The sequence below is a fragment of the Episyrphus balteatus genome, chromosome 2 (genome assembly GCF_945859705.1).
Source record: "Episyrphus balteatus chromosome 2, idEpiBalt1.1, whole genome shotgun sequence".
Taxonomy (NCBI): Eukaryota; Metazoa; Arthropoda; class Insecta; order Diptera; family Syrphidae; genus Episyrphus; species Episyrphus balteatus.
Genome location: NC_079135.1, coordinates 52575583 through 52594959, shown reverse-complemented (window position 1 = coordinate 52594959; position 19377 = coordinate 52575583). Strand labels below are relative to the sequence as shown.

The window sequence follows — 19377 nt, the reverse complement described above, 5'->3', positions numbered from 1 at the left end:
CTATTCACTATTCACTATTCACTATTAACTATTAACTATTCACTATTCACTATTCACTATTCACTATTCACTATTAACTATTCACTATTCATTATTCACAATTCACCTATCGTCAAGTCAAGTCCATATTCACTAGTCACTAGTTACTAGTCATTAGTTACTAGTCACTATGGAGTTCTTCTTAAACTGCTTAAAAGCCCTTTTTATTTCTGGTTTTGTATGTCACATGCAACATTCATAACGAATTTCATGAATTTATCATTTGTTGATAGGGTGTTTTTAATTCCTACGCGAGAAGATAGTAAAATTTTCTAGTTCTAAAAGTGAAAGATTGAGAACACTTTTATTTTATGATTCAAATTTTTTGAATTTTTGCATTTTATTATTTTTGATAGAGAATTTAACCTTATACAAAAATTTATTTAAACTTATATTTCTTTATTCGATTTCCAATGTGGCCATTCACTGAACACTTCTTTTGTCATATATAAATTAATATCACCTTGGGAATTTAACAAGCTTGTTTCCCAATCAATCATTTTAAATAACCCTCAAACCCAATCGTTCCCATCATCCCCTTTTATATCCCGGTATACCAATTCAATAAATCTATAATTAGAATTCAACATTTTGCCGGCAAAATAAAAACCTGCGCAGTTAAAAAAAATAACACAAACAAAAAAAATCCAATACATTTTTATTGCAAAGGTTAAAGAAATTAACCACGAGAACAAATTAACTAGCTTAGATTAAATAATATGAATGATGAAAACTACAAGTATTTTTGTTGCTTTGTAGCTACTTCAAAGTTTCCAGTTCAAGTTCCAATTCCAAATTCCAATCCTGTAGGAAAAGGACCAAATTTTACTCTTTGCTTCGCCAAAGTTCTCTTAAACTTTCATTCTTCTCGATTGCATCGCAAAAACCTTCATTCAATTCCAAAATCCAAACAATTCTCATTCCTCATCGGTCTGTCGTTGTCGCAGGACATTTCACGGGATTGGTATAAAAGAGAACGCGCTTTAAAGAAACGTTAATACAACTTGGTAACGCCAACTTGAATAAATTAATGTTATTTACACACTTTGGGAGGAATGAATTGAAAAGAAGTTTCATTAAAGTTTTCTTTTGTTTCATGTCGAGTCGTAAATGAAGGTGTGTGAATTAATTGTGACGTTTTTATGTTCTTTTTTTTAACAATGCGCGCGTTTGTGGGTATATCCGAGTGTTTCTGAAAGTTTGTAAACAATACATTTTGTATGTGTAGTAAAGCAGCTATAAATGCAGTACTTCTGTTTATACGGTTGACAAACTGTTAAAACAGATTAATTATTTTTTTATGAATAAAATTGAAAATAGCTAGTTGTTAATAAAAAAATCAGCTTATTTTTTATATGAAAAAATTGATTTAGCCGAAAACCGCTTAGTTTCAACTTAATAATGCGCCTATTCTAATCAGCTGTCTTTGTTGTTTCCATCATCAGGACACTCGGGTATACCACATATTGACGCCAGCTGTTCGCTAACCAATCTCATTACCAAAAACAGGAATTTCAATATTTTGATTCTGAATCCCGTAACGCGCATATACTGCATTGTTGTATAGCGAAATGAACATTGCCCGCATTAACCGCCTTAATTATTCTGCAAACGGTTTCTAGTTCTAAATTAAATAAATTTTTATTTTTTAGTTTCCTTCTTATTGTTTTCCTAGAAATTTATAAAAATTCACTTTATATTCAGCTCTGCTTCCATGTTAAAAGTTACCCCCTAAGCGATAAATTAAGAAACGTTCACCTTGCCGGCAATCAATAAATTATTTCGTTCGTTCGTTTATTTGTGTTATTCCTTTGTGTAATTTGTTGAGTGCTTCATAAAGAAAATTGAAAAAAAGCTATAACCTAAGTTTAGTATTATACCGTGTGAAAAAATGGCGAGAATTAATTCAACAACTTTTATATGCATGTGCATCAACTTAATTCTGATTGCTTCTTCGCCATTCAATGCAGTTTCGGCTGGATCCTGTCGTGAGGCACAATTATGTTGCAATGGTCGTGATTCCTCGTGTGTTGTTCAAAAGGCACCAATTAATGCAATAGTTGAAGATCTCAACGATAAGCCGTGCTATTGTGATCACGCTTGTTTGAAACTTGGCGATTGTTGCGAGGATTTTAAAAATCATTGTGGAGGTAAGGCTAAATAAAAAATAAAATGCACGACTGGGTCGCACGAACTTGCTCTTAGAGTTAAAGTTGCTTAAATTTTTAAGACTTTTTATATAGAAATTTGGAAAAAAAAAATAAAACTCGTTTTTTAAAAAAATAAAATAAAATCTGAAATTAAATTGCCCTCCAAAACAAGTATGCAGTTTTGATTGATATATTAAGATGCATTTTTAGAAAAAAAATTTTCAAAATCGTTAGAGCCGTTTTTTATAAGAACAAATTTTTTATAAATAATTTTTTGGAAAAAAAGTTTTAAATTAAATTGGTATGCCATTCTGAAGAAATCACTTATCAACATCTAAAAACAAAATTTCAAAAAAATTCAATTCGAAAATTTGATTTTTCAAAAAAAAATTTTCAAAATTTTTTTAAAAATCCAAAAATTATTTTTTTCAAAATTTTATTTTTGGCTTATATTTAAATTATATAAATGCTTCTTCACAAAAAGCTTCGTTGAAATCGAATAAGCAGTTTCGGAGATAATCGGATTTGAAAAAAAAACGGTTCTATAGCAGGTACCGTTAATAATGATTTTCAAACAAAATTTTTTTCATTGGAAGATAAACCTTAGCTTAAAACTAACATTCGAATTTTTTAAACAAAATCGTTAGAGCTGTTTTCGAGATATTTCAATTTTACTAAAATCGGTATATGACAAGTACCTTTATTTTTGGTTCAAAAAAATTAATTCCAAAAACCCCTCTGGAGAGTCGCCAAATAACGCTACATACCAAGTTTGACATTAATCGGTCCATCCGTTTAGGCTGTAGCTCCTTATACAGACAGACAGACAGACTGACAGACAGACTGACAGACTGACAGACTGACAGACTGACAGACTGACAGACTGACAGACTGACAGACTGACAGACTGACAGACTGACAGACTGACAGACTGACAGACTGACAGACTGACAGACTGACAGACTGACAGACTGACAGACTGACAGACTGACAGACTGACAGACTGACAGACTGACAGACTGACAGACTGACAGACTGACAGACTGACAGACTGACAGACTGACAGACTGACAGACTGACAGACTGACAGACTGACAGACTGACAGACTGACAGACTGACAGACTGACAGACTGACAGACTGACAGACTGACAGACTGACAGACTGACAGACTGACAGACTGACAGACTGACAGACTGACAGACTGACAGACTGACAGACTGACAGACTGACAGACTGACAGACTGACAGACTGACAGACTGACAGACTGACAGACAGACGGACTTCCGGGACCCACTTTTTTGGCATTGTCTACCATCGTAATGTCATGGAAAAATGTTATCTCAACTTTTTTTTTTTGTACGAATGCATAACTTGATATATAGTACCTATATCGCAAGTAATAAATTGTGCATTAAATAAATAAGAAAGTATAGTGTACCCTTTGACCGTTTCAATTACATATTTTCTTTATACAAAAATGTCTCTACTAATGTATACATATACCTAGTAATAGTTATATAGCTAAGTATTCAGTTCGAGTGGAAATACAATATTCAAAGAAAAAGTCATTTTTGTAGAAACTGATAACATTCTAGAGCTTCTTTTCTCAGTTAAAGATGTTTTGTTTACTTACTAAGCTTTTTTCAATAATAAATTAGAACTAAGTATTTCTCTCTGATTTGAATTTCAACACAGATGGAAATCCCTTTTCTAGTCTTTAATGGAAATTAATACAAATTAAGGTTACTACGAATAAGATTTTATGATATTATGATAAAATTGCCTGTTTTAAAAGCATTTTAGTTTGAATTGAACTTCACATTTCTATTTTTCTTTTAATTTAACCTGAGGGTAAACAAAAAAGGATAAAGAGTAAAAAGTGTTAATTTTTGTCTAAGTAGCTCACCCATCGATGATGTTTTTTTTTCGAGAATAGGAAATACAGTAGACTCTCTCTAAGTCGAACTATCACCGGATGTCATAATTTGTTCGAGTTAGAGGAAGTAAAATTGTATTGATACGAATTTGAACCCAAACTTTAGAACTTGGTACACTTTTACATCTCAGTACTTTTTGTGCCAGCATAATTTCAACATAGGAGAACTTGGCTCCTTTTTTAACAGTAATGTTTTTGTTGTGATTTCTTTTACTTCTTATGAATGACTAACAAATTGAAATTATAATATACCTACATATATTTTGGGACACTCAATGCACCGAGGTATAAAGGGTCCCATCAAGAGAAAATTTAAAGAGATATGAAACTTTTTTCACTGCTGACCATGTCTCTTTTACTAACTTATATGGATTTCGTTGTGAAAACTCCATGTGAACTGTAAATAAAGAAAGTACAAAATCCAATGCAAATTTGTATATACAAATATTTTTCTCACTCAAGAGAATTTGTTGAATCTGCAATTATAATAATGTCTGTTTTGTGCTGTTATCTGCAATAACATGCATACTATAGTACGCGAACAGTGATAATGATAAAAGAAATTGAAAAACAAAAGTTAAAGAATTTCTTGGCTTGGAAGTGAGATGTGAGACTATTATTCATTTGTAATATTAGGTACCTACCTATTTGAATTATTATAGATCAGATTGTGAATATGTACCAAAAATACGAAAATACCACCTGTTCGATTTAAATATAAAACTATCGATTTGTTATCAAAACCGAACGAGTGGGCATGTATTTCCTTTTTCGGTTTTAGTCAATTATTGTAACACATAGCTATTCAAACTTTTATTGGCAAGTCTTGGCGTCTTCACAATTAGGTCAGAAATTCTCATTCATAACAGACATTAGACATACATACCTAACTTGTTATTTTCTGAGGTGTGATCATTTTCAAGGTCTCAATACAACAAATACATAAGATATTGCGCTTCCAAAATGTTTAATGAAAATTTGTAAAGTATAATCCTAGTATACCTATATAATCGAACATGTAAAAAGATTAATAGTATTGAAAATTTAGTTTTATGCAAATTGCTCATAATTATAATATTAACAATGTTTAGTCAAAATCTTTTAGAGCCGTTTTCGAGAATATTGCAATATCTCGAAAATCTTATATGAGAGATATTAAAAAAAGCTTAGAAATCGACGAACATCAGTTTTCTTAATAGAGTTTAGCTATTAGATTTAGTGATGAGTTGCAGTTGGCATTTTTACAAAGTAAGTTGAAGATGGTAAGAATGGTAAGTTGGGACATTAAATATTTTCTTCACGTAGCCAGTAACGAGTTTTCCAGGTTTTTCTGGCGATCAACACTGCATACAGTGCACACCCCAAATGCGGATCACTAGTGTAAAGCAGAGATTATTGATCATTTCGATATCCAGATTTTAACAGCGCCGAATAAAGGAAGAAGACACTTGGAGTAATAATAAAATGCAAACAAATCTCACAAATTTTCTTATCAACTCCATTATCTATGTACATTATGTCGAATTTGTCATATCATAAAAAAATGTCAATAGAAATGTTACTTTGCGTTACTTTCGTTCAACCATCTCACTTTGGTTAATTAAACTGTGAGTGAAATAATTTTAATTTAAAATGAAATATCGTAATGAAAATTGTTGACAAAAAAGGATATATACATGGAGTAAAAGCTTTAATTAACCATTCAAACTTAAGTGGTTTTTCTTTATAAAGATTTTAACTACTACATTAAATTTAAAAAATAATTTTTAACTAAAATTCAAATTCTTACAATCCTCAAAGTCCTTCAAAGTTGTAGCTTTGTAGCCACTTCAACTCTTCAATTTTTATTTTCGGTCCCAGTTTTATTTACTTTTTGCTTTGACTGTCGATTGCAAGACTTAATAAATGATTATTGACAAAGTGAATTTCAAAAACATGTTGTACCTATTTGCAGAACGCTTTAAAAATTAAAACAATATACCTAAATTAAAAAAAAAAAAAAAAACATCCCAACTTAATACTGTCAAATCCTTTTAAATTGCGAAAGATAAATTGAAGAGAAGTTTGGAAAAAGTTCTTTTTGTTTCACATCAAGTCCATGTAGTTTTATGTAGGTATGTGATGTAATAACAACGCACAGCGAGTTTTTTTTTCGTCTACCTCAACTGTTGTTATGCTCATGTGCGTTTGAACGTTTGTGAGTAGCAATCAAATACATACCTTAAACTATTTTATTGCTACCCAAACAGCTGACAAAAAGTAGACAATGATATAAAATAAATTTCTTCGTTTATTGCATTCCAACTGGATATAAGTAAACATCCCTGATAGAAAGAGAGAAAATAAATCTTTTTATGGTTGAAGTTTTATTTTCGTTCTTAATTATAGCTTTTGATCAAAGAAGAACATTTTTTTTTGTAATTATAATAAATAGTAAAATTCTGGGAGAAGCATGTTGGTTGTTCTCACAACATCGTCAATTGTGCACAAAGTATGGTACAACACAAAATGGTTATGGAATTAAGTAAGACAGTGCGCATATTTTTGATGAAAGGGTTTTTCCTCTTAAGTGAATCACATATTAGAAATTTCGACTCTGTTTTAGTCTTAACTTGGGAAGTAATTCAAGTTTCTATACACACTGTCCTTTTTCGGATCTGTTGGAACTTTGAGTACCTACCTATTTAAAATTGCATTGCTGCCAACAATTCTCTACAGTAAAAATGCGGTAGATATTTTTCCAGACCAGAGTAAACTTTCGTCGTACCTACTACTCAGATCATAAAGTTTTATATTTTGAATCTCTTTAAAATATATTTAAAAATAAAAAAAAAAATGCCATTTGCTTGGTTTTTAATGATCATATACATATGTAATTCAGATCCTTCAAAGGACACCGCCCATCTTGTATGAGAAGTGGCCCTCGGTGAAATTGTCCGAAATCTTAGTATGTTGTTCTGTTGAAGCTCCTGATCAAAATCCGATATGCGCAGAAAGTCGAAAAATGGACAGTTTTTAAGATAACGGGTTTTTTCCGATGACTATCTCAAACCTTTTATAAGGGATAGTAACTCTCTATATTGTGTTTTGGGCTATTTTTTAGTGGAATCCATAGGTTTTTAGGGTAGCTGAAACCGAATCCGAAGTCCATTCTGCCCCATCACGTCAGTTTTTCAAAATAAACTCAAAAAATGTTTCAGCCTCGAAATTTTTTTTTAAATCTGGGAGTGCGAATATGTTAATTATATGTTTTTCGGGTCGCTGAAGCAAGATTCGAAGTCTATTTTTCTCTATCACGTCAGGTTTTCGAGATTACCTTAAAAAAGAAACGAACACATTTTTTTAAGGTTATCGCGGAAACCTGACGTGATAGAGCAAAATAGACTTCAAATCTGGCTTCAGCGACCCGAAAAACATATATTTAAAATAGTCGCACTCCCAGATTAAAACAAAAATTTCGAGGCCTTGACATTTTTTGAGGTTATCTTGAAAAACTGACTTGATGGGGCAGAATGAACTTCGGATTCGGTTTCAGCTACCCTAAAAACCTATGGATTCCACTAAAAATAGCCCAAAACACAATATAGAGACTTACTATCCCTTATAAAAGGTTTAAGATAGTCATCGGAAAAAACCCGTTATCTTAAAAAGTGTCCATTTTTCGACTTTCTGCGCATATCGGCTTTTGATCAGGAGCTCCAACAGAACAACATACTAAGATTTCGGACAATTTCACCGAGGGCCACTTCCCATACAAAATGTGCGGTGCTTTACCTTCATCTTTTAATGTGTCTTAATGATGTTATTACAATAATTTACGTGTTAAAGGTATTTCTTCAATTTGATTATCTACATCAAAGATAAACACTCCACGTTATGCCCTCATTTTACTATTTTCTTTGTAGTACTTCAGTTCATAGTTTAACTTGAATTAAAGATGGAAAAAGATAAATTTTTTTTTTTGTCTTTGACTCTTTAAAACATAAAGTATGAGGAGAAAGTTTATTAAATTGTAAAAATATGCTCAATCAAATGAATCACTGGAATACAAAGTTGTTTAAAATAAACTCAGCACGAGGAGGTAAGTAAGTAAAAAGGAAAGGAATGTAGATTGGTATAGAAAAATAAGAAAAGTTTTCATTTACCTGAAGCTGCTTTTTAGTTTTTATACTGCAATAATCTGAATTTATTTTTCGATTTTTTTCAAATGTGTGCTTTTGAACCTTAAAAATTGAAAAATGTAAATATTATTTTAAGTCATAAAAGTTTAATTTTACATATTTTAAAGCTTGACATTAGTCTTTCAATGCACTCTGAAAAAGTTTTGCCAATTCTTTCACTAATTATATTATTTAGGACTGCTTTAACGAGTTTATTTATAAAAACATTGACTTTTATGAAGTATGTGAACATGTAGTTCACATTTATTCCACGAACTACATCCGAAAAGTGTTATAAAATGTTTGACCAACATTTTTCGAACAGAGTTGTAGAAGAGATAAATATTAAATTTAAAAAAAAAAAAAAAAACACGTATACGCCACAGTGAACAGAAGTTTTTCTGTTGTTTAAAATGTTGTACTCAAACTATAGTTTCTTAAATTTGTCCCAAGTATCAAGTATCGCGGGCTATCTAAAAATAGTTTGAGACAAGATTCATAACTAAAGGTAACTCTATAAGAACTTTACTTTAAAAAAAATTTCGAAAAAAATTAAACATGACGCATCGAAATACCCGCACATAAGATAATAATGCAAAAACTGACCAACTATCTTTTATAATAAATAATAAAAAAAAAACGGGAACGGGTCGTTATTCTGTATTCCAAAATTCTGTATGACCAACATTCTGAATCTGAAGAAAAAATTCTGTATGAACATAATTCTGTATGCCATTATTCTGCTTTTCTATTATTCTGTATTTCAAAATTCTGTAAATCCAAAATTCTGTTTTTCAAAATTCTGCAAATCCAATATTCTGCTTTTAAAAATTCTGTAATTCTAAATCTCTACATTAAAACATGTCCCAGAGCATGTAAGCAGAGCAAGTACCCCAAAATTATATCAAGTGCTCCCCTACTTTTGGAAAAACTTAATGTTCTGCTAACTCGATTTATAGTTAGCAGAGCAATTAGCAGAAAATTCCTTAAACTGTTAGTAAAAAATTCGGGTTATAATATTTAGGTGCCAAACAAAAATTCAAAAAAAAAAATTTTTTTACAAAAATAATTTTTTTTCTGTTAATTTTGAAAAAAAAAAATTTTTTCAAATTATCTTGAATAATTAAGTACTTAACTAATTTAAGTTAAGTACCCAATTTTTGAAAAAAAAATTTCCGAGATTTTCCATTAAAAAAAAAAATATTTTCATTTTCCATACAAATTCATGTTCTATTAAATTGAATTTGTTTTTTTTTTTCAAAAAATTCCAATTTTTCAAAATAATTGGACATAAATCATTGAATGTTCGACTAATTTGAATTAAGCGCTCCATTTTCCGATGAATTTTCCGAGATTTTCATGTTCTGCTGGCTTGAACTTTATTTTTCTCAAAAAATTCAATTTTTTTTCCGCAAAATTCCGAGATTTTTCATTAAAAAAATATTTTCATTTTCCATGTTTTTTTTTTAAGTTGATCTTTCTTCGTTATTAAACATAAAACCATTGACACACAATTTATCCTTTTCTTTATTAGGTTTTAATGATTTAATATTTTCCATTGAATTAAGCGCTCCATTTTCCGATGAATTTTCCGAGATTTTCATGTTCTGCTGGCTTGAACTTTATTTTTCTCAAAAAATTCAATTTTTTTTCCTCAAAATTCCGAGATTTTTCATTAAAAAAATATTTTCATTTTCCATGTTTTTTTTTTAAGTTGATCTTTCTTCGTTATTAAACATAAAACCATTGACACACAATTTATCCTTTTCTTTATTAGGTTTTAATGATTTAATATTTTTCATTTTATATCACGATTAACGCATAACACTTAACTTAAGCTGTCGAACGCAAACTGCTTCAAGGTTCTGCATAGAAAATATCAAAAATCTGTACTCCAAAATTCTGTAAATGATAAAAGAAAAATTGTTTTGATAATGAAAAAAGTGCGCACTTTTTTCATTATTAAAACAATTTTTCTTTTATCATTTACAGAATTTTGGAGTACAGAATTTTGGAAATACAGAATTTTGAAATCCAGAATTTTGTGTTTACAGAATTATGAATTTACAGAATTTTAAAATACAGAATTTTGTGTTTACAGAATTATGAATTTACAGAATTTTAAAATACAGAATTTTGAATTTACAGAATTTTAAAATACAGAATTTTGGAATACAGAATTTTGGAATCCGAATTTTGGCCCATACAGAATTTCGACCCCAACCCAAAAAAAACTCGGGAGCGGGTCATAATTCTGCTTGTCAAAATTCTGTACGACAAAATTCTGTGGGGTCAAAATACTGTAATACCATAATTCTGTACGTCATTATACTGTAAATACAAAATTCTGTACGTCAAAATACTGTATCAACAAAATACTGACATGCAAAATTCTGTTTTGTAAAATTCTGTACGGCAAAATACTGTATATCAAAATTCTGTAAAAATGCTGTAAAAAAATATAGTTTTGATAATGTAAAAAAGTGCGCGCGTACTTTTTTACATTATCAAAACTATATTTTTTTACAGCATTTTTACAGAATTTTGATTTACAGAATTTTGATGTACAGAATTTTGAAATACAGTATTTTGACCAACCAGAATTTTGCTGTACAGAATTTTGACTTTCAGAATTTTGTTCCTACAGCATTTTGCACATACAGAATTTTGACATACAGTATTTTGGCATACAGTATTTTGAATACAGAATTTTGCAACATACAGAATTTCGACCCCAACCCAAAAAACTCCACATGAAACAAAATACTTTGCTTTTACATCAATTTGTTGAAATAACAACAGCTGACAGCAACTTAATCCTGATGTATGTATACTTTATCAAAAACTCACAAAGTCATTCACACACACACATTCAATTCATTCTCCTCTCCCTGAATATCCTTACCATACGAGTTTGTGTAATGTACACAACACTAAGTTCTTAGCAAACGTACTTGTGCTTGTCGCTTGTCGCCCTTTTGCCTGCTGAAATTCCCAATGAAAGTCATTGGCAATAGAATGATATGAGTATGACATGCAACAAAGTTAAATGATAGATAAAGCAAAAAGTCGTCTACACTATTATTAATGCCTGAATTGAATGAATTTCTTGATGCGTGATGATTTTCAACTAAAACTGTGGCTTTATCTGGGCTCGAATACCATCAAGGAGCAAAAGCATATCCTTAATATAGTTAGCAAAAGCAAGGAAACCCACATCCAATCTGCATTGTGATTGTGATGTCCTTTTTGGTCATGAGAATTCCAAAATTTAATACATATATATACCTAAAGAGTTAAAGACAAACAGATATGATATGAATTATTATGATGGTGGTGGAGCTTGGTTGTTATAGCTTCATTATCACAAAATTTTGTTTTTCATATATACACAGATATTTCTATATAGATTGTCCTGTCTCATTTGTATTTTAGAGAGAAACACTGGATCTTTGAAGGTCTGTGGAATTTCATTATTATATGTGTGATAATGATGCTTTTGTATTAACACACACTTACCGCTAAAACAATATGTTGTTGGATACATGCATATGGTATACATGTATTGTGTATCATTACATGGTATATGTATGTATTCTGAATGAATGCAAATTGCAGAGGGTTTTGAGTGCTCTTGAAAGTGTTTTGACACATGAAATTGAAGGGTATAGAGCCGAAGTGGGAAGTGTAAACAAAGAACTTTTTTTTCAGTTTGAAGATGTGGTTGATTGCTGTTGACTCTGTTAAGCAATAAGCCATCACTCCTATCTGCCTCCTCTGCCTAGTCTTCTAATTTTCTTATTTTATATAATTAAACAAACTGAACACATTATTTGAAAACGGTTAAAGCTATTAAATTATAATGAACTAAAAAGGATTCTTCTAGGAAAGAAGAACGAAATTATATATTTTCAATGCTATTATGGTTTCAGAGTAATTATTATTTTAATATTTATACTGGAGTCCAAAAACAATCATTAGCATAAAAAGAACTTTTGCACAAACTATGTATAATGAATCAAAAACTTATGCAATAGTTATATAAACAAAAAACATGCAAAACTGCTTCAGGGCTGAAAGAAGACTTAATTGACGTCATCAAAAGTATTCTTGTGACTCAGGAAAATACCATAGAATTATTTTATCAAAGCAAAAATAATGCTTTTGGCATAAAAACGCTGCATAAGGAATGTATACTGTACACAGGTACACTGCCAGATGACACGTTCTTGAGTTTTTTTTGTGAATCAAAACTAATTTTATATTTTATACAGAAAGTATTCAATTTTATTTGTGTTTATTTATTTTTGTCAAAGAATACATTAGATACCCAAGTCAACAATATTTTATTATTGTTTTTTATATAGTACAACTTACATAAATAGACAAAATACAGACACTTTATTTAACGGCATTAGTGACTAAGGCCATTGGCTGAGATAACGCAAAACATTATCACAAGAGTGAGATAGATAGAAACTGAGGAAGAACATTTAGTACTCCTCAGGCCAAATGCATGAATGTGAAAAATTGATGACATCGCTAATTGTGTCCTTATTGTGACCGAATTTAACAGTTGTTACCGATTGAACAAAATTATAACTTATTGTGACTTAACTTTTGTCAAATTTTAAGTTATTGAATAACGGAGATTGGCGAAATATTTACCAATGACGGAAGCAAAGTCAGAACAAAAATTTACATTCAAGGTTATGGTTCCGAAGGGGGGGAGGGGGTAACTATGTGGCACAGAGGGGGAGACATAGTTGAATATTGTTTCATGTTATTGCTTAGGTGGTTTCATTTAAGCTGGCGATTTTAGTAGATACAAATTTTTGCCGAAGCTTGAGGTTGAACCCACGACCGAAGCCGGCTCTGAACTAAAACTACCTATTACTTTATGCCATGGCCACCTGCTTAACAGGATTTCAGACACAAATAAACTATATTTTTTTCTAAAGGTTTTTAGTGTGCCAAAACCGAATCCGAAGTTAAAAATATTAAATCTTTTCTTGTTTTTCAAATAACACCGCCAAAAAATGCAAAAAAAATCTTTTCGATTGTTTTTGAGGTTATTTTATGTGAGCTAATTTTTGCAACAAAAACTGTTTGTCTTCTTTCAAAAACAGTCTAATTCTTTCCACTATCTTTTATTGTTCGAGATATCTTCAGTTGTTGGGTTTTTTTATATTGTAGGCTTAGAGTGAAAAAGTAGACTTCTACACCGTATTAGCTAAACTTTAGTTTACTCCATTCACGGATAAAAAGACTACTACCTATAATTTTTTTCTTCAAATCAATATTAAAAAAAAAAAATAGTTTAAAAAACTATTGAAATCTAAATTTGATTTAAAAATAATTCTGATAGCATATAACAGTTAAAATGTTTTATCCTATGAAAACGTTTAAATACTTCTTCTTCCTAAGGGATCATAACAATTTCATGTAGGTATTTGCTTCACATGCTTCTTAAGATATCACTGGGTTAACACGGTAAGAATTGTTCCATTTTTGAGGTGAACTTAATGCTAGATTTGAGCCTATCTTTGGGGTGGTAAAAAATTGAAATATCATCACATCAATTACTGAAGAGCACTTAATGTGCCGGCAAATTAACGATGTGTCAACCAAATTGTTCATGTTCTCATCAACAGTATGTATTCTACCAGTATTCTAGAACTGAACTTTTTGAGGAAACTCAAACGACCGCGTCCACCTAATTTTTTCATAAGATCTTCCATAATTAACCATAAGTTCAAGTGTAGAAAGTCAATGGTAGCATGATTAACGGATTATCGGAAAAGACTTCATTGATGTTCTAATTTTTACAAAAAAAAAGTACGTATACGTCATAGTGAACATTTTTTTCAAACACGTAGGTAGGTACAGTTCGCGGTAGCAAACAACACCTAGCTTGATGACCCAATTAGCGCAAAAACCACCGTTGTTATACCAAAATTCATGAAACCTATGAGTGATAAATGGATTTATTCAATTAATACGGTTCTAAAAACAAGTGGAATGACCAAGTGGTGTATATTATATACCCTTATAGTTTTTGCACTTACTGGCAAAAAGTTGGCAACCCTGAAGCAAGCCTATGCAGTAAGAATCCATTTTAATCAAGATAGTTCTTCGACTGATTTTAAAATAAACGTTATCTCCAAAAACAGAAACAAATTTTTAAAAAATAAGTTAAAGAACATCGGGTGACAACTTTTGTGCCACCCTGTATACCAACACAATTTATGCTATAAAATACATTTTTTCATTAAATTCAGTCATCAATCCTGATTTAAAAGGTATGTGACATGCCACCGGAGTGACACTCTTGTCGTGAATACCGAATTTACGACAACTTTAAATTATTATTACATATTTATTTTGAATTTGTTCGTAATCTAATAAGAAAATCGTTTTGAAGCTTTTATTATTTTATTGAGTCATATGCATAAAAAAAGTAATTACTAGTAGTAAAAGGTTTATAGTAAATACTAGTACTACTAGTAGAAGCTGAAACTAATAGTATTTACTACATTCAGTATGCATAAACCTCAGTTTCTACTAGCTAGTATAAACTAGTAGTAAATACTGGATTCATCCAAGTAAATACTACTAGTTTATCTGAAAGTAATAGTATATACTAGATACCTACATAAATGATGTTGTTTTTTTTGTTCTGTATTTTTAACGTTCTATAATTTTCTTCTTTTGTAACCAATTTTTTTGTATTACAATTTGTTGATAATAACAACTGGTGTTTAAGGCGGTTAAGGAGTTTTATACGCTTGGGACAAATGCCGAAAAAAGCATTTTAATTTTAGTACACATAATTTACTTCACGTTGCTCCTACCCTTCTTTCAGATTAAGAACCTTGAGATTTTTTTTATTGTAAAAGGGATAAATAAATTTATCAGATTCAATTAAAAACGGTACACCCAGAGAAAAAACGCATAGTAATTTTTAATCCGTTCTACATTGAATCAATGGTGAAAAATATATTCATTAATTTTCTAAAAAGTCGTCCTATGCTTAACTTACAGTTTGTCACATCAATTTTTATAAGTGAGATGGCACAGTGGTAAAGCACAAGCTTGTCAACCCAGGTATAGAAGGTTCGATCCCCAGCGGATGCCAGTTTTACTTTTTTTATTTTTTTAATGTGTGAACAACTTTGATTTAATGTGTGAACAACTTTGATTTAATGTGTGAACAACTTTGATTTAAAGTGTGCTACTTTGATTCAATCATTTTCCACTTTAGGCTAAAAATGTAGTGATTTTCCATTGATTCAAAGTGGTTTAGATTGATTTTACGTTGTTTTTTGGCTCAGTGTAGAGCATTTTAAAATTATTATTCGCGGGCGTTCTTCGCTGTTTATAAATTTTTTCAGATCTTAAATTGAAAAAAGCTGAAATTTTAATATTCGAATAAATTTAACATGAGAAAGTTTTTATTAGTAAATGTTCAAGTTGGTATTTAGAAACTTGAAAAATTAGCAGTAAATACTAGAAAGTAAAAGTTCGTACTAGTTTTTTATGCATACCAAAACCAGTATTTACTATAAAAATTCATCCAAAACTAGTAAATACTATTCTTCTAGTAAATACTACCTTTCCAGCATTTACTATGTTTTTTATGCATATGGAAAGTAGTAAATACTATTAAAATTTACTAGTAAAAGCATATGCTACCTTTTATGCATACGGCTCATTTTTACATTAAATACTTAACAACTAAGGTTATCGAAGACACAAAAATTCAGTTTTCTAAACCACCATGTTTATAGAAAACGTGTTACATATGCACGTTAGCATAAATGCTATTCATTCTTAAATCCTCTTGTCCATAATCGTTTTTGCAATTGCATCCTACAAGCTACAAGTACAAGTAACAATCTCCATGAAACATCTAGACATTAAATTTTCATCCTGAATTATTATTCCCTTTTTTCCTGATTAAAAACGTTGAAACTGACTTAATGTGGGGGTTTTCTGTCGCACGTGCAAATAAGGTTTACCTACGATTTTTTTTTAAAGAACGTTATTCATAACAGAGAGAGAAATGTACGAAAAGCGAAGAAAGATAAATGTGCTGATTTCGTGGTTAACGATGTTTGCCCAGAAGAATGCGGAAAAGCGAAGTGTAAAGAGGTTTTATATTCAGCAGCTTAGAATAGTAAAGTTAAACCGCTTGATGCTCGTATACCATTTTTCCTGTAATGTTTCCTCTTTTTTTTATTAATAAAAGCGAAACATGTTATTTCTACCGGAAAAGTAGACGCAAACTTTTACCTGAGTGAAGTCATTTAAAAACAAAAGCATAATGGCAAAGCAAACAGAGATATTTATCATAACGCCTCGTTACTTCGTGCCTCAAGGTATATGGTATCGTTTTTGTGAGATGAATCCGGCGCTGTTACAGCTAATGGCCACAGAGTATACCTTTACGTGCAATCAATCATGGGATGCATGTGATGGCTTAGCATGGAGAGACTTTCATATCCTACAACAACACTGTGAATAATTATTTTTCAGTTTAATAACGTCAATGTGTTTTTTTTTTTTTGGTTTTTTTTTCAGGGGAGAACAAATTGATTATTTTTTTTTTTATTCCTATATTTTGAGAAATCGACACTAGGTAAGGTATCTAATATAAGCCCTGTGATTTATTTATGTACCAATTTGAATAAATTCCTTCGTCAAAGTCAAGAACCAATTTTCACAAAAAACCCTCGTCATTGAGGTGTTATTTTTACAAGTTAATGTATGTTTTTAATTTAAAGCTTGGGTCATGTAAAATTAATGATGGATTAACGGTAAGCCTATGAAAAATTATCTAAAAGTTCATTAATTTTCCGAAGCCAAAAAAAATTGTTGAGTAAATTTGAAATTACATTTTCAATCTACAGGTTGTTACTTTCTTTTTTTGCACGAATATATTTTGACCAACATTTTTAAACTACTCAATTATTTTTAAATCGTTTCATTTAGAATTTGTGCATTGGTCTGATTACTTAAAAAAATTTCCACAGATTTTTCATTCAAAGCATCATAAAACTATCTACATTGTATGAATAAAATGGAAATAAATTCAAATTCAAATGAAAAATAAAATCTATTGCGTTGTGTATACATATCTATATACATATTATGCTGAACGTGAAAAGTGTCACGTCTACGGCATTTGATCTTTCGTTCACCGAGTGTGTGGTTTTTATTTTCATTCTTTTTAAATTTAATTAATTTTATAAATAGTTTCATTGTTTTGTTATGCCATTCAAAATGTGTGGTTTTATTTATTCTGTTGATGAAGAAATAAAGTTGCATAAGATCAATGGTATGCATACAACTTTAAAATTAGTCCCAAGAAATTTGACTCCTCCGATTAAGGTAAAACATTTCAATTACTTTGTCTATAGAGGAAAAGTACTGTTAATTCCTGTCACACAATGTTTCGAAATCGCCCATTTGAAATTGGACTGCCAGCCTAAATGGTTGATTGTATTTGTTTAATACACAGGGCATAAAGATTAGTGCGAGATTTTTAAGGCTGTTTTGTTTGGAGTGCACGAGTGAAATTAATGTTAACGTGTCCAGTGGCTACTTTATTTTCATTGTCGATCTTGCTAAGTAACAACAAAATATTCAAAATAGTTTACAAACTTAAGTTATCATTATTGTAACCATAAATATGCTAAATAAAATCATTTATAGCGCTTTAAATAAGCTCTAAAAAGCCAATTATATGCTTTAAAAATATGCTCTACAAAAAATTTGAAAAAGAAAAAAAAAATTAAATTTCGTGGATTTTAAAAAAGTTTGCTGACTTATTGTTATTAACAAAAAACAGCGATACAATTTTCCAGAAGTTTCACGAAAAATGAAATAAATGGAGCTTAATTTATACACAGACAAAGACGGTAACGGAGAAGACGAGTACGCGTCCTCTCCGTTACCGTCTTTATCTGGGAATAATTTGGCTAAGTTTTATTAGTTTTTCGTGAAACATCTAGAAATTCAACTTTATCATGAGCCCTTGAGATCCACCAAGTTTCAAGACAAAAGATTGCTTCTTCAACGAGATAATACTGGAAACAAGCGTCAATAATGTCCTCTCCGTTACTTTGGAATGGCCCAAATATAATTAAAAAAAAAAAAACAAAGGCTATGATATCTATTAAATTCATACATATACCTATATTTTAAAAGCGACTTTTGTCCTGATAAACAATTTGAAATTTGTTTTAAAACCATGGCCATCTATTTTTTTTCCAGAATTTCATTTAACTTTTTTTTGTATTACTTTTTCTATATTACAGTCTACAGCATTTATTCTATTTATCCGAAAATTGAACGCCGCTTTTTTCCGATACATTTCCATTAAAAATCCATAGTTGGATGATAAAAATATCAATTCTTGCAAGGCTTCAAAAACGAATTTTCTGCATAATAAGAAACTGCTAACATCCAAGTTCCCAACGAGTCGTTATCGTTTGCGGAGGAAGTGGTACCTAATCGGGTGCAATATCCTTGAATATCTTTATTCTTGAGTGAGCCCTTTTTTCACGTTTGCGATGAAAAGATCAATCTCTGAATATTGACCTCGTTGTTTGACTGATTTGTTGCAAATTTTACACATCATTGCCATTCCGTCCGTTTTAAAGTCAGGTAATTCAGACACGGTTTATTTAATCAGTTGGAGGTTTTGTGAAGCAGCTAGCTTTTTAGCCGAATACGAGAGCGAATAGTTTACGAACCAAAAATGAAATGCGACAAATTTGCTAATATAATAATTCTTTATTTTAATTTAAGTTTAACAAAGATGATTAGTTATGATGCACTCTTGAGTGATTGATATAATGGACTGTGTCCTAATTACAAAAAGCTTCGGCTTTTATTCTATTTTGCAATGTATACATAACACCTGTTGTTGTTGTGTTCTTTTGCTTGAACTTGCTTCAGTCATCGTCGGTCGCAACCACCGCTATTTGGGAGCGAGATCGTTGCTATGGGTCAAGGGCGATGGTGCAGGTGTTCGATGTCTTGTTATACCTATTATGTAGTTATCGGTGATGAAGATGTTGCT

The 19377-nt window shown here is 30.6% G+C and overlaps 1 protein-coding gene across 6 annotated transcripts in view; it reads left to right on the top strand.

Annotated features, from left to right (window-relative positions):
* The first annotated feature begins 969 nt into the window (after positions 1 to 969).
* Positions 970 to 19377, top strand: part of LOC129912300 (somatomedin-B and thrombospondin type-1 domain-containing protein) — a 159072-nt gene continuing 140664 nt past the window's right edge. Inside the window, exons 1-3 of one of the 6 annotated variants that reach the window (XM_055990511.1) lie at positions 973 to 1155; positions 1549 to 1653; positions 1744 to 2189. In XM_055990511.1, the coding sequence (XP_055846486.1) occupies positions 1931 to 2189 (259 nt within the window). In that variant the 5' untranslated portion in view covers positions 973 to 1155; positions 1549 to 1653; positions 1744 to 1930. Of the gene's footprint in view, positions 1156 to 1548; positions 1654 to 1691; positions 2190 to 19377 lie in introns of all 6 variants that reach the window. The other 5 variants (XM_055990513.1, XM_055990507.1, XM_055990509.1 and 2 more) reach the window with 5 other exon arrangements.